Source organism: Epinephelus fuscoguttatus, linkage group LG13 (genome assembly GCF_011397635.1).
Source record: "Epinephelus fuscoguttatus linkage group LG13, E.fuscoguttatus.final_Chr_v1".
NCBI lineage: Eukaryota > Metazoa > Chordata > Actinopteri > Perciformes > Serranidae > Epinephelus > Epinephelus fuscoguttatus.
The window spans coordinates 27,851,852-27,867,709 of NC_064764.1; the positions used below are offsets into that span (position 1 = coordinate 27,851,852).

At 42.9% G+C, this 15,858-nt stretch overlaps 1 protein-coding gene across 2 annotated transcripts; it reads right to left on the minus strand.

The window, feature by feature from the left end:
• Nucleotides 1-1,104: 1,104 nt before the first annotated feature.
• Nucleotides 1,105-13,469, minus strand: rev1 (REV1 DNA directed polymerase). 2 transcript variants are annotated; one of them, XM_049594437.1, is made up of 22 exons: nt 13,160-13,469; nt 12,363-12,438; nt 11,112-11,244; nt 10,653-10,821; nt 10,037-10,555; nt 9,114-9,928; nt 8,581-8,679; nt 8,377-8,493; nt 7,781-7,907; nt 7,565-7,693; nt 6,917-7,071; nt 6,711-6,830; nt 6,401-6,621; nt 6,140-6,312; nt 5,822-6,051; nt 5,542-5,732; nt 5,173-5,451; nt 4,976-5,075; nt 4,684-4,889; nt 4,456-4,606; nt 4,259-4,361; nt 1,105-4,165 (listed from the first exon to the last, which is right to left on the minus strand). In XM_049594437.1, exons 2-22 carry the CDS (start codon nt 12,426-12,428, stop codon nt 4,054-4,056), a joined length of 4,215 nt encoding a protein of 1,404 aa, XP_049450394.1. In that variant the 5' UTR covers nt 12,429-12,438; nt 13,160-13,469; the 3' UTR covers nt 1,105-4,053. The 2 variants fall into 2 exon arrangements, with proteins under 2 accessions (XP_049450394.1, XP_049450393.1); XM_049594436.1 differs by having other exon boundaries at nt 4,684-4,892.
• Nucleotides 13,470-15,858: the final 2,389 nt, after the last annotated feature.

The window sequence follows — 15,858 nt, forward strand, 5'->3', positions numbered from 1 at the left end:
TTATTATTGATAATAATTGATATTGATATTATTGATAAACAGTTTTGTTTGAATCTAATAATAAAGTATAATTACGAAACTGGCCACCGTAGCAACTTGTCTGAATAGAATTTAAATATGACTACATGACATTGAGGGCGGCTTGGTGATGTAGTGGTTAGCACTGTCGCCTCAAAGCAAGAGGGTTCCTGGTTCAGTCCCAGGGTTGGGGAGCCCTTCTGTGAGGAGTTTGCATGTTCTTCCCATGTCAGCGTAGGTTTTCTTCGGGTACTCCAGCTTCCTCCCACAGTCCAAAGACATGCAGGTTAATTGGTGACTCTAACTTGTCCATAGCTGTGAATGTAAGTGTGAATGGTTGTCTGTCTCTATGTGTCTGGTGACCTGTTCTGGCGCCTCTCGCCCAATGTCAGCTGGGATAGGCTCCAGCCCCCTGGAGGCGACCCCTAACAGGATAAGTGGTTATGGAAAAGGAATGAAAGAATAAATAAAAAAAAAGTGTAAATGCAAAATAGCTGTCAGATTAATGACACATGCCCACTTGCAGAGTACAAACAAATTCAAGTCATAAAATGTTTGTACCGTTTTAAGCACATTTGTGTGTATGCACTTGTTTGTTTAGATTCATCGTCATCCAGGTCATGGTAATCTTAAGTGCAATATCATAGGCAACTGGAGTCTTCACAACAAACTGAAGAAACACCTTCCTTGGATGAGAGGTGAAATGTCTTCGAGAAACTCAAGCAAATCCAAATTGCCTATGATATAGCGCTTAAGAGTGTGTATGCACGGTTTGTGAATGAGTTCTATTGTTTCTAAGCTAAATCAAGTCCTTAACTGTGAAAATGAACTGCTGCCATCAAATTAAAGACACAGGGTCCCACGTTTACTAAGGTGAGACTGAAGCAGTTTGTGCACCAGGCAATCCTAAAACTAAATATGGAGCTTAATCCCAAATCAAATACATGTTTATGGGTCTTGAATGTTGTTAAAAGTGCTTCTTGTTTCCTGTTTTATACATTTGTTCTTTTAATGTTGCAAATAGAGCTGCTGTGAGGCAAGGCAATTAAATTATCATCATTTTAAAAACTGACAACCACCAATAAATTAATACAGAGTTTACAGTTTATTACCAAGATTTAGAAAACTTACAAACAAGTTCACAGCTTCAGGTCTTCAGGCACAAGCCAGTTTAGAGAAGACAAGACTGGCCAATTTTGACTTCTGGCCGTTCCCTTCTGGAAAGATATGATGACAGGTGAAGAGAAGCAAACATCTTGAAAGTGGAGAGAGTGGAGACTACTTGCACATTCTGAATTACATTCATTTCAACGAGTTCAAAAAAATGAGGATTGGATTGATTTGGTTTGCATATCGGGGGTGGAGGGGAGTGGGGGGGGTACTGCTTTGAACAAACTTTTTCAACCACACACACGTAAAGTCTCGCATGATGAGATCACAAGCCAGCCAGAGAACTTCAAATCACCGATTATAAAAGTTAACTTTACAGAAATACGATGATGTAGCCACGAGCCATACAAATGTCTGCAATGTGTGAAGTACACAAGTACATATGTTCAGTTTTAAAAATCAGGTCACCAGTTCCTCTCAAACCCAGCATTATTTCAATATTCAGATCTGTGAGACTGGCAACACGTTAGAAAAAGATTTACCCCAGATACAAAGGCTGTATGAAACGTTACATTATCTTGCAGGGACATCTCACTTGCTAGTGAATAAAAGAACTGCATAGGCTACTTATTGATTGCCATAACCCCTGTCAACATCCTCCCGAGTCAGAGTGCTACTGAGAATCAACAGTTAACCTCACACAAAGAGCTTTGGCCAGCTTCTGACACTTACAAACAATTAAAGAGTGAGAAGATTTTACAATTTAAAGACAGTTACTAAGAAGTCACTACATGTAAACAATACAAGAGGTAAACCCTCCACGTACATCTTTTCTTTTAAACCTTTGACAAGTATCTTTAAAAACATTATTTACACACTATAATAACAGGGTTTGGCACTTTTTTTTGCGTGAGACAAGAGAAGAGATACTACTGTACGCAGCAGACTATGTTTTGTTTGCTTTTTTGTGACACAGCAGTCGTAGATAGTTCACAGGTCAGTGCATCTGGCATGAAGCACCAAAGAAACGATGAAAAGAGGATATTTTATTCCTTCCATTCTGGGATTATAATAAGTCTGATGTCTTAAGAGTGCTACAAGACTGATTCTAAAATCGCTAGAAGGTGCAATGCATTTGAACATGATAACTGTTTACCACAGCCATAATTTTAAACCTAGATTTAACTGTATACATGGAGGAACACTCAAATGTGCCCATGTAAGATTATTAAAACCTTAGGGACACACAGGCGAAGTCAACCGCTATTCCAGATAGATACAGTCGGTATTTTATGGAACACCTACACCCAGGGGGGACACAAAGCATTCACTACTATGCTGAGGAGTTGTTGCGAGGCTTTCTGCATAAGGGTTGTTTTCAGTCTGTTTTCCATTGTTTTTGGATCGAAGAAAACATTTTTGGAACCTGGTCCAGCACTGAACGAGCGCTAAACACTGAGGGCATGTTTGCACCGTCAATTTTTGTCCACTAAAAGTGCTTGTTTTTGCCACTGACAGGCTCAGATTGTTACAAGTGTCTGACAACATTATTGAAAAGATCCCTACAGAGATAGACCTTTCTGATAACAAGTAAAATCCTTTTTGTTTTGTCAGAAACAACCCTGAAATCGCTATCGCCAATCACACCAGACTCCATTTAAGAAAACAGCTACTTTATCACTGTAAAACACACTTCATTCAAAGTCCACAGAAACAAAATAAACTCACAGAAACCATCTTGCGTCCTCCTCAAACTGTTTTAACAATTACCAACTTTGGTTTGGTTGAAAGAAACCCTTAATTCCCCAAATAGGATGGAAAAATAGGATTGCTGTATACACAGTAAAATTACCATTTTTTAAAAATGGAGTCTGGTGTGTGTTGCGATAGTAATTTTGGGGCCTTTTCTGGTTAAACATAAAGGACCCAGCGTTTTATAAAACAATGTTAGATTGTTTAAACACAGGTTAAAAAAAGTAATGAGTCTCAGAGGACCTGTAGCTCTTTAAATTGGAAACCCATACATGATCGGCTGATGGCGATAAGTAATGTAACGTCTATTATGTCATAGTGCTAATGGCCTTAAGGTACTGATATTATCATAAGTTTCATTAATCATATTTCTAATAAATGTAATTGTGTCCCCTATGTTAGTTAAAAAAACATGTTTTGGGGGCGTTCGAGGCCTACTGGTTAGAGCTGGTGCCCCATGTACAAAGGGTCCGCCCTTGCTGCAGCGGCCCGAGTTCGATTCCAGCCTGCAGCCCCATCTCACGCTACTCTATCCTATCCATTACAGGCAAAAATGCCCAAAATAAAGCTTTATAAAAACATGTTTAGAAAGGATGTTTCCCCCTCGCTGACTCTGCCCTCACCACGCCCCTTCGCTAAAACTGGACACTGACTGTATCTACTGGAAAACGCTCACCAGGAGGTAAATTTAAAATCTTATCAGGCCTGGTTTAGGCTAGGTGTATAAGAAATAGTTAAGCACTGCCTGCAATAAATCCTTAAATAAAATTTCACGTACATTTATTTAGAAAAAGAACTCCATGTGAAAATTGATGCATTTGCAAAAAGCTGCTACGCTTATCGCTGCTCATAGTTTTGGCAAGTAGATTAGAAGTACATTTCCTGCCTTTCAGTTTGTGTTACTTGTCCCTTGAAAAAAGCAAGTACAGAAAATAATGAACTGTACACGCTCTCGTCGAATACTGTCATGGCTATTGTAACACTCTCTGATGTGTATGTGTGTGTGCGTGGGTGTGTAGTCACTATGTTGTGTCACTCTCAGGAGGCCGCCGAGAACATTAAGTCCAGAGGAAAATCATGATTTAGATGTCGTAATTTCTATCGCCAATGACCTTGTGAAAGACGCAAAAGAGAAAGTGGTGGTGCAGTGGGAGCACAGTGACCCCTCTGTCTTCATGCTACCTTCAGGGTGCTACCATAGGCCTGCTGCACAACCACCTGCACGTTGTCTACGATGAAGTCGAAAGCCATGCTCCAAACTGACTCCACCGACTGTTGCATGAGCCTGCGGAGAAAAGATCAGGTGACATGAGGAATACATAAAAACAATTAAAAGGAAAATGGGAAAGTTAAGGAATGGAGGGCAAAACTGCAGTACCTTTTCATGTATTTTATAATCAAATCCAGCTTCTCCAGATCTTTATCCTCGATCAGCTCAGTGCAGTATTTCACCACCTGCAGGATGTCCTCCTCCATGGGTTCTAACAAAAAAAAAAAAAAAAGTGATTTAAGTGCATAACAACATAAGTAGCTGCATAAAAAGGCAAAATAACCGAGCTGCTCTCTACTACTAACCTGTTATGGTGGTGACCCACTCCCGTAGGAGAGTTTTAATGTCCGTCAGGTCATAGGCTCCAGCCAACGTTGGAGCAGGGAAAGGAATGACTTTGGACAGAGACTCGGGGATGTCTGGATCTGAGGCTGATGTAGAGGGACCGTTTTCAGTCTGAGAAGGGACAACAGGTGTTAGCTATCTTCACATACTGCCACCATCTTCATGTGTGAAACTGTTTCTTGGCTCACCTTTAATATGTTCATCGGTTCCCGCAATTTGATCGGTGATGGTAGGATTTTGGCTGGGCTGTTTGTTGTGAGGCGCTTCTTCAGAGGGGAAGGACCTTTCTTAACAGGGCTCGCTGCGTTCTTTCTCTTGTATCGCCGCTTCACCCGACCGATGCCAACTCCCAGTCCTGACTGCTTCAGCTGCAACAGCGGATTCTTCTGCTCCACTGCTGAGAAACCAAAGAAAGAACATGACATAAAAAGAATACGCACACTGATCAGACCTTTACCATAAATTTAGTTGAGGACTTACACATCTTTGCCTGGGGCTGGACATTTGTTACACGGTTGTAGGCAGACTTCAGTTCGTCCTGGAGCTCTTTGGGAAGCGCGGCAAATACGTCCGGGTCAACCTGCAGTCAGAAAGCCAAGAGACAAAGAGCAACTGAACGTCTAGTCACAAACAATGGCATTAGCTTTACATAAAATCTAAAACTATTGCATCCCTACCTGTGAGAAGTTTGGCAGCTCTAGTACAATTCCCGGACTGTCTGGCTGGTTTGGAATCTGCAGAAGCAACGTCCCAACAGGTGGAGTGTACAGAGCAGGACCAGGGGCAGGATTGGGGAAAGGAGGAAGAGACTTCAGAGACGGAGGCTGCGGGACATGAGCAAGAGGTTGTGGACTGGGTGACCAAGGGTTACTTGGTTTCCTGTCCCGATTAGTCCACGACTGCTCCACTTGTTCTCTCAGCTCTGCCGGCAATGCCTCCAACACAGAACGATCCACCTTGGATATCATAAAGAAAAACAAGCTGTTGAAACCTTTTAATTGTTCAGCTCTTGTTTTAATCAACCAGACATTTCGTTGTGTCCTTACCTGTGACGGGGAGGGGACCTCGATACTCAAGTTGAGACGTGCTCGAGAGTGTTTTGGAGTTTGTCTGCACACCTGCTGGTCTCTGCTTGTCCCTGGGACCGGCTCAGGGGAGGACAGAGGATGTGGAGAGGAGCGAGATGATAGGCCTGTGGTTGAAGTCTTTTCTTGATGTACGCTGTTCTCGGCAACATCTGTAACGTTGATCTTGAGCTTAATTGATTTTACAACAAAGATGATGAAAAGAAAGATTTAAACAGAAACACAAAGACTTTACACAAACCTTTGTTGCTTGATCTCGCATTTAATCCCTTGCCAAGCAACATGTGTTTGATGGAGCGTGTCCCAGAGCCCGTAGAGTCCTGGGGGGCGGAGTTATGTCCATCCAGAAGCTGAACCTGGATGCCAACTCCTCTCATGTCCTGAACCTGCAGCTTCATGGCGTGGAACAGCTTGATGACTGCCGCGGCAATCAGCTGACCGCTGTCGGTGGACTGAGCGAGCATTACAGTCCTGACGGAAGAGGACACAGTTAAAATGAATCTACAGAAAGACAATTTCAAAGATAAATGGAGAGAGGACATGATGGTCCCTTTCTTACCTGGCTAGGTTATCACATATACCATGTCCACCGTATTTAGCTGGTTCGAGTGGTGCTCCAACCTTGCGAACCATGACCTTCAGGGTAACTCTGCGACCCCGCAGCCCTGCTTCACGTAAACGTTTCTGCACCTCCATGGACAAATTAGTCAGGAAAGACTCTGCCTCGTCAACCTGGTCACAGACGTAAAGGGGCAAGAGGATTAAAGAAGGACAGGTGGGAAATGTAGAGATGGAAGAGGAGAAAGAAACTATGTCTAACCCTTGTGAAGCGAATGTTGTAATTCATCTCAGCTGAGACAGATTTCCTCTCCTTCTCATAGCGCACAGGCCGGTCGTCGAGCCCCCTGCAGAACCGGAACAGGGTTTGTCCAGTCCGGGGTCCAAACTTCTTTTGCAGCTGAGACAGAGACACCTGTTGGAGGTCCCCGCATGATCTCACACCTATAGCAGCCAGCTTTCTGCCCATAACAGGCCCGACACCTGGAAAAGGAAATGACAAGCAATCCAGTATTCACCACAAGAACGACTGCATGCTGACAGTCATGACCAGCAGGTGGTGCTGTATCTACCTGGTAAGCTGGTCACTGGCAGGTCCCTGATAAAATCATCCACCTCCTCAGACTTTAAAAGATACTGGCCGTCTGGCTTGGCCTTGCGAGTCGCCAGCCGAGCCAGCAGGATGTTGGACCCTGAACAGACGCAGAGTTTGTAAAACAGGAACACTGTCTTGATGTATTTTTCAGTATAGGACAAACATACAAACATACAAACTCACCCATGCCCACTGAAGCACAGCATCCTGTTTTTTCCTTGATGTCTGCTCTGATCGCACTGGCCAGATCTTCTGGGTTGACGCCTAACTCGGCGAGGAGGGCAGAACCGTCTATCAACACTTCATCACAGCTCAGAGCCTCGATGTCGTGAGTGTAACTGCAAAGATCATACAAATAAGACGATGCACTTCAGGTCACTATGATAATAAAATAAACTTTATTTATATGGCACTTTTCTTATCAAGGTTACGTGTTTTTCAGCAACGAAACAGCACATAAAACCCTGAAACAGCAATGAAATAAAACACAAACAACAACTAAACACCAGGGGATGGAATAAAGTTTAAAAAAGTAGAACAAAATGGCCAAGGAGGGATGATAAAACCCAGCATCATATCAAATATTCATTAAAGCTTTCCCATAAAAGAAAGCTCTATGAAGGGGTTTGAATGCTAATGATGTAGCGAATCTGATTTCAATCGTTAGCATGCTCCACAGTCACAAGACAGGCTCTAGAAACAGCCAGCAGAGTTGCATCCACTGATCTAAGGGAACACCCAGACATGTAGGGGGTCAATAAATCCTTAATATAATTTGAATGGGTATAACTATACATGTAAAGGAGTGGGAAGTAAATAAGTTTCTCTTACCTTGCCAGAGTCTCATACATGGTGAGAGCCACCTCTTTATAGGCCTCAAAATCATACGGGACGGACTGCAGCGAGGGACACAGCTGTTTTGCTTTTCCAAAAAACATGCCGTTCCTGACACCAGCTTGCCTGTGAGAGACAAACGATTCCAGTTAGTCCAAAATGCAAAGCTGTAATTATGAATGAAATGCCCAGGAGTGTGTGTTAACGTCTTACCTAGCCTCATAACTGCAGGATGCGATCTCTGCCATTGAGAGAGTGGCAGCATCCTGGTCCACTCCGTTAGCGTGGGAGTCAGGACTCTCTTGTGAAGGAGTTCGGTGTAGATCATCATCTGCCCTCTCTGTGAGATGGAAGAAGGGCATCATTAAGTCGTTTTAATATTAGGTACGATTAATTTGCGCCGTGCCCGAATGCAGACAGACAGACACTGCTGCCCTGGAGACTGTCTTAAGGAAGGACCAGCAGAGCAACGAGGCAAAGCCCTGCTCTCCATCAGAGGAGGAGCCGCTGCTGTTGGGTGCTGCTGTTTCATAATCGGTTAATAGAGCTGTTCACTTATGTGTTTTGGTACAGATTGTGTTTGCCTGATGTGTTCCATACCAGAGTGACCATGAACTATACTCGAGGCCACCTTTCTAAATGGACTCGAGTACGCATCGGCACACTGTGTCCAGGGAGCAGTACACAGTGTTTACCCCGGTCAAACAAGCTGGACTTTGGGGTCAAGTGTCCTCAGAAGCCCTCTTAGTCAAGCAGAAAATCAAGGTCAACATGCATCATGACAAACAGGTTTGGTGTGACAATCTCACCAGGTTGAGGATAAGCATATTTCTTCTGGTAGTACTGCTGTTCCAGCTGAGGGTGGGCCCCGGGCCTTAGGGGCACTCTGCCCTGTCCACGGTTACTGGTCACAGCTACAGGCTTCCCTGCAAGACAACCATGAGCTTAGCCAGGATGTTTGAGGCATAAGGATGTTTCACTGGCAGAACACACACGGACCAAAGTCGCCTTACCTTTGAGATCTGGTCGATGTCGGATCCCCACAGACACAAAGAAACAGTCCATGTCCACGTGAAGAATGCAAGATTTGACACTTGAAGGTGCTGATGTACCTGGACACAGAGATAAATGCATACCAGATCATTAGAGGGAAACTTTCCTAATCACAAAAAGACATGAACATCATGAGCATCTAAATCCAGTTTAACTGGAGGGGAGTATAATTGTGATGGAAGTGCTGTGGCTGTCTCCTAAATTAGAAAGAACACAGATATTGTGAATATCTGAGATCACAGAGAACATTTACTTCGTCTTTTATAACTAGCACATGTACTTCTAGGCCTTAGGAGTACTGCTTTGCTTATTTATGATGATTCATCCCCTTGTTTTTAGCATTTCACTTCTACTGGCAGGCTGTAACTGAGATTAACAGGACACAGTGTGAGAATAAGACCATCTCTGTCTTGATTTTAACCAAACAAGTTGCAGTTACAAACAGCAGACTCAATTTTACATAAGAGCAACAACATGACCCTTCCTTTCTAACCTTGATCTGTCAACCGCTGGGCCACAGACTTCCTCAGTCGGTCTTTCCCAGGGAAGGAGGCGCCCCCTGCTGCTTTTCTCTTGCTGTGCAGTTCATTGACATACTCGGAGAAGCCCAACCTCCATGTGGAGATCTGGTGCAGACGTGAGTGAGAGTAGAACTCAGAGATCAAACCGCCCGTCTGTGCCAGCAGCTGTGCTGAAGACCCAGTTGACGACGAAGACGTCTCAGTGGGAGGATCCGGTTTAGCTGTTACATTGGTTGTGTTTAGCGATGCGGGGTCGGATGAAAAGGCATTGTGGTGACTTCCGTTAAGTCGAATTGGAGAATGTGACAGAGAGCGAGATGCAGGTGAAAGAGGAGTCTTTTCAGGATGCGGATCAACTTGACGGGATGGCTGGAGAGGTTTTGGGAGTAGGTGGCTTTCAGTGGCTTTTAAAGCCTCTTGGTACGTGGGTAGAGGAGGTTTAGGTCTCTGCTCATTCTGAAAAACAGCAGACTGGTCAGATTGCTTTGGAGGACTGTGGGGGAACTCATACGGGTCAGGTTTGGTCTGTAACTGTACTGGAGGACTCTGAGGTTTATCATCTGAACTCTTGACGCTGCATTGAGGCAGTTCCTTATCAGCAGAGGGTTCAGCTGTCACAGGGGACAGATCCTCTGGCTTTAAGGCACCATTAACAAGGTGAGTGTGTCCGTTTGTCAGGTGTGCTTCCTTCGCCACCTGCAGGAGAGGATCTTCTTTGACACACTCTTGCATTTCATTCAATTTTGAATGGCTCATCGCATCCAATGAGGTCTGCAGTAATCCATTTCTGTGAGATAAGGAAGAGATGTTATTTATCAAGAGGTAATGCTACAAGATGTTTCAATCATGTGTGCAAAAACTCTCCAATCTCCACTTGTAAGCTTTGCATACTCACATTTTTAATTCCTTGCAGCCACTCTGGGCACTGCTGCAAGAAGAGTTGATCTGAGGTTGTGTTTGGCTAGCTCTCTGCTGCTGGAGATGAGGAGAAGGTGTTTGAAGGGTAGACGGTGAGAGCCTGTGTGGGTGTTTTGTTGGGGTTGAGTTAGACATCAGGTGGGTGGGTTGAGTGTGTGCATTGAGGTAAGTGGATGCTGAGTGACTTGGTTGGAGGTTAATTAATCGAGCTGCAGAGTTCTGCTGGATGGTCTGAGGTTGGATGTTGTCTTTGTTAAGTCGACTGTGGCTGGGGTTGGGGGTGGAGTTATTCTGGCAGCTGGATGAGGGCTGCTCGTGCTTGAGTGTAGAGTGCTGTGGCAGATGAAGCTTTTGATGGACGCTCAGCTGAAGCGGCCCGTGGCTGGGTCCTGCCATCTCTGACGTCTGGTGCAGAGTCACGCCAGGGAAGAGTGGGCCTTTCTGTTTGGCGTACAGCTGGTACTGTAGGTACGGCAGGAGACGCCCAGCCTTGATACTGTTCAAAAAATGACACAGGGATTCTTAGTTAATGCTCACTGCTACATAATATGACATTAAATGAGCATAACAGGCTCAACTCCCGCTGAACTCACCTCTCAGTGATCCATTCTGGCCTGATGATCTTTTCCCCTTTGAGCTCTTGTATTTTGCTGTTGGGCAAGTTGTTGGCGATGATGTGTGTGGTCTTGGAGCGAGAGTAGTACATGTGGAACTGGCCGCCGTGCAGCATCATCAGTCTGCGAAGCTCGTCTGCACTTGGCTCTGCTCACAAACAGGTAAAACGTAAAACAATACGCCAAATTAGGACGTGATCTTTGACCCTGACAATGAATATTAAGATGGTCGTATTATTAAAAGCAAACTCATTAGCACAGAGTTTTCTCTAATACATTGAAAACCTAATTATTATTTCAGGTGAGGGGAAAAGAAACACTTATTTTCTCTGATACTCCCCTGGCATTTACATTACCCTTCTGTTCTTCTAACTGTTACGACTGTGAGATGACATTGTAAAGCGAGAGAAGAGAGACAGACTATAGATGTGCTCTTACCTGTATATCCATTGACATAGATGGACACCCCGCTGAAAATGCTGGAGCATGTGCCATCCTTCTGTTTCTCTCTGGGGGCATCAAGTTTAAACTGCTCGTCCAGCTTTGAAACTTTGGCAGCCATGTAACCGCCCTACAAACAGGAAGGAGAGCGGTGACAGAATAAGGTTAGAAAATCCTTCATGACAACTGCGCCTGCAGAACCCCGCTGTTTGTGGTTTACAAAATAACACCCCAAAACTGATGGTTGGCCGTGAGACATCTATTATCAGGGCTAGAACTAAATTATTTTCACAGTATATTAAGCTCTCAATTATTAATCGTTGAGTTGTTTGATCTATAAAATATCAGAAAATTATGAAAAAGCCCAAGATGACATCCTCCTCAATTGTCTTACTTTGTCTACAACCAAGATATTCAGTTTACTGTCATAAAGGAGTCAAGAAACTATTCACGTTTAAGAAGCTAGAATCAGAGTTTTGCCTTTCTTTTACTTTAAAACATTACTCAACCCAAATAATCGAACCAAATTTAACAGCAGTTAACTAATCGATTAGTTGTTGAAGCTGTAATTGACATAAAAATGGTGTGAAATTGACCGTTTTGTTTTACCAGTCACTCAATAAATTACCATATGTACAGTCTTGTAATGTTAGGAGGGGACAGTATGTACACTCTGGCACGAAGAACACAGCTTTAATTATGATATCTACTTTTCTAACATACTTAATTTACATGTTTTTTTCTTTATAGATCCCATCATTGTGTATGACAATTACATAAGGGCACATACATGTTGCTGTGTGTCCACCAGTTATAATTGCTGTCTTGCCTCTATGGTGATACTACTGCTATTATGGGATGTTATTGTGCTATATGCGGCCCTCACAGTCGTGTTAAAGCTTTGCCTGGTAGTGTAGTGTTTACCTAATTAGACAGTGACTACTGATCGGCTCCAGGCTCTTAGCTGCTGTAATGAAATTGCAGGGGGTACAGAAAAACAGGGTGGCTCCCTTCCAGTTTCCCAGCAATATTGTAAAGCTTACGGTGCATTAAAAAAAAAAAAAAACACATAATACCTTTCATCCTGCATTTTGTACTCTTATTGCAGTATTTACAGCTGCACATTCAAGTCTATCTAGGTTACAGAGCTATATAGGCTACTGTATCCCTCTGCAGACTGAGCATGTCCTCAAACTGGGGTCATCTCTGCCTCACACTGTTATTTATGACGACACGACTGGTACTCACCCTATCAGCCCAACCATTGTCACCGCTGGTATTGGCTCTCTTCTTTGCCCACCCATCTCGACTCATATTGAGCAACCTGAAAGCACAAGAGGAGCTAGTTATCAGTAATGAGTCATACAGGGCCAGCCTGGGTCACACACCAGACTGCACTCATTTTGGTGCTTAGTTAAGTCTATTTTTAACTCCATTTTGAGAATGGTTTCAAGTGTTGATGATGAGTGTTTTGATTGCCAACTTATTGATGAGGTAAATACATGTGGGATTTTGGAAAAGTCAGCATTTCCTGTGTGGTGTTTTCTTAGTTTACAATAGAATACAAGCCAAATGGCACAGATAAGCTGTGACACTGTTAATAGTTGCTATAAATGGCGGTTGTGTTGTGCATGTATTATTCTAGTGTGCTGATAATTATATGTAAGTGTTAGGATACTGGTTGTGTCCAAGGGCATGCCCGGGCAGGTCTCCAGCCGTTGACAGGTAGCTTACAACAGAGCCCCATGTGGCACTGTGTCACATTAGTGCATGTAGCAGCTAACAGTAAGTTAGCTTTAGCCACTCTCTGCGATGCTTTGCTAGTTAGTCGTGCACGTCGCTGCGCCTCGACACGACCGGAACATCATATCAAATGAAGCGAGCAGAAATACGAGTAGAAGTGTGTTCACGAACAATGCTGGTGAGATTAGCTAGCACACAATAGACACAGTGTGTGACTTTGTAACTTCAGCACGGTGTTAATGTGTACACAAACAAAAGTGCTGAGTGATTGTTAGCTAACAGAAGTTGGTTTTGTTTTGTACCTTATATCCTGTCAGACTGGGTTGTTTGCCACAGACTTCTCCCTGCAGATACTGACCAACACAAACCGTTGAGAGCGCGCTGATTACGAGGTGAGAGCCAAAGCGAAGCGAAATGAGAATCCTCCACACAGTTAGCTCGACTCCTCAGCCTCGGCTTTGTTCCTCAGGAAACTCCTCACGGCGGACTGGGGTCTCCTTATTCTGTGTGGCTGCCACGCCATGTCTCTTCAACGTTTACGCTCACCCTCCCTGTCCTTTTGCTCTCCATTTCTACCGCCTGGGCTCTTTGCTTTCTCTTTTCTCTGCGAGAGTCAAGCCACGAAGAAGAAACGCGGTACTTCCGGGGAAAAATTCAAAATAAAAGTCGATTACACGAGCACATATTGAAAAGACACCACAATACATGTTTTATGACACACATACAGGGCTTGTCCTGCAATTTTATAATTTAAGAATCTAATTTAAAAAAGGTCTGTATATTTCAGTGAATGGGGCATAAATATAAATCAATATAAAAAACTATACAAAAAATATATTTTGGCAAATATATAGATGAGAAAGGGTTGTGTTAGGGGAGAGCATATTTATTTTGTAACACTGGTTGGTACTGGGACTGTAAATGAACTGGTTTATTACTTATTTATTTCACTGGGTGGTAAATAGATTGGAGATAGTTGTATATTAGTTGTAAATAAATTTGGGAATTTTCTTGAAATAATATATGAGTTAAAGGAAGAAATGTAAGATATAGCAGGGACATTTAATTTTTACTTCTACCTACTCTTTGTTCAGACACTGTTATCCTTGTCTTGATTGTTTTTCTATTATGTTTTGTTTTTTGGTCATTCATTCATTCATTCATTCATTCATCATACACCATATAATGGGTCATTAGATCCTAGTTAGCTTTCTTCTTACACTTCTTCTTTCTTCCTTCCACTCTTGAATGTATATTTAACATGTAGCATATATTGTACATACTTCTTATTCTTATGCCTACTTATGTATATATTGTGTTGAACATTGTAGCATTATACACATACTTTTATATTTCTAACTTTACACACTAGTTTTATACATTGTATTGTAGCATAAAGCACATATTTGTATATATTTACTAAGCATTTTATAAAAAAATAGTAGTAGTATATTGCACATATTTTATATTTATATTTTTACATACTTTGCATTTATTTCTACTTCTATAAGTCTCCATGCTTTACATCAGAGCTACTGTAACAAATTACAATTTCCCCCTAGGGATCAAGGAAAATATATTCATTTATTTATAGTTTCCTTGCCAGGGATCAATAAAATATTTTAGATTCTGATCCCAGCCAGTCTGCACTGAGCCTACTGAAGATAGCTGGCACACAGCTTGGATATGAGATAAATCAAAATCATCATCATGTTATCAGTGGTGTTGTGGTAGTTGATGAGGTGGGTGTACTCCTACGTAGATGGGTAGGTTACCGAGGAGGAAATGGGTATGCTGTCCTACATATTCCAATGGATTTTTGGCTGATAGGTGGGTAATTTTGCAATGTTGTTGCAATGCAACAATGTTCTGTTTTTAAAAAGTCATGGTGTGTGTGGCCCTCAATCATACGCAGGCTCCCTAAAATGGCACTCAGCCATAAAAACTTACAGAACCCCTGATCTAAGATTTTTGTTTCAAAATGCTCTAAAATGGTCAGGTTAGCTTGTAAGTCCCCCCGGATTCCCACTGAGTGTGAAAATTGGCCCCGCAAATGTTAGATAGCTAGATAATAACGGCCCTGACTTCTTGTGACGTAGAAACTGAGTCTAGACACTTGCTCATCTGTGGCCTGAGTTCGGTTTGCTTCAGAGGAGTCTGAGTTCTCTTGGAGTGTTCAATTATGCGCAAAAAATGCTGAGTCACTGCTCTGAGTCTGTTTAGAGGGCTGAAAGGACCAAGAGTGAAAACACACTACGAGGACTGAGTTTGGTTTGTTTTAAAAGGACTATATGTGAAAACACCCTTAGTCTCGTCATCTAGTGGACCGGATTGGACCTTTTGACGGGCCAGTTCTGGTCCATGGGGCGTATGTTTGACAGCTCTGGTCTATATGGTGCTGTTTCTACAATAATACCAGTAAGACCTCATTATACTGAACTTGAATTGTCCCATGTTTACAGTGTGATGGTCTTGTGTTTGAAGTAATACTTTGGGAAAAAACAATTCATGTAATTTGTGTTTTTGAACATAGCCTATAGTTTAGTCTGACAATTGAAAATTGGGTAGTCAAGTTCAGCAACTTATATTTTGTCGTGTAAATTAAAACGTATTTTATTTTCAAATAACTATACGCCCAACTTCCGGTTAGCTTGTAGCATACATTAGCTAGCTTGACCCAGCTCGTCCCCGGCTTCTTGTTTTTAGCATCAAGTTGTGCTGTAATGCTGCCACTATGCGGGCAGCTGAGTACATGTCACCTGAAATGACTGTGGAACAGCTCCTGGGAAGCTTTGTACAGTTTTCAAACCGCCCACTCTGACACTTTCACACCGATTTTACTCATCGGGCTCGACGTGAACATCAGAGCCGGTTGGTTGTGAAGCTGTTTGATGCAGCCGTTAAACCGTCGGTTATCGCTCTCTGGCAGATTGTTCACCGTTTTAAACAGACGTGGATTAAATCAGGAGGGTTGGTGCTCACGGGGCGCCCACACCGCCCG

Bases quoted from the DNA above. Each gene is read 5' to 3' on its own strand.
- rev1 (XM_049594436.1), bottom strand. From the start codon at position 12,428: ATGAGTCGAGATGGGTGGGCAAAGAAGAGAGCCAATACCAGCGGTGAC. The intron at 10,822-11,111 runs GTAAGAGCACAT...GTTTGTGAGCAG, and splicing joins CTATGTCAATGGATATACAG to AGCCAAGTGCAGACGAGCTT. The intron at 5,076-5,172 runs GTAGGGATGCAA...TTCTGACTGCAG, and splicing joins AGCTGCCAAACTTCTCACAG to GTTGACCCGGACGTATTTGC.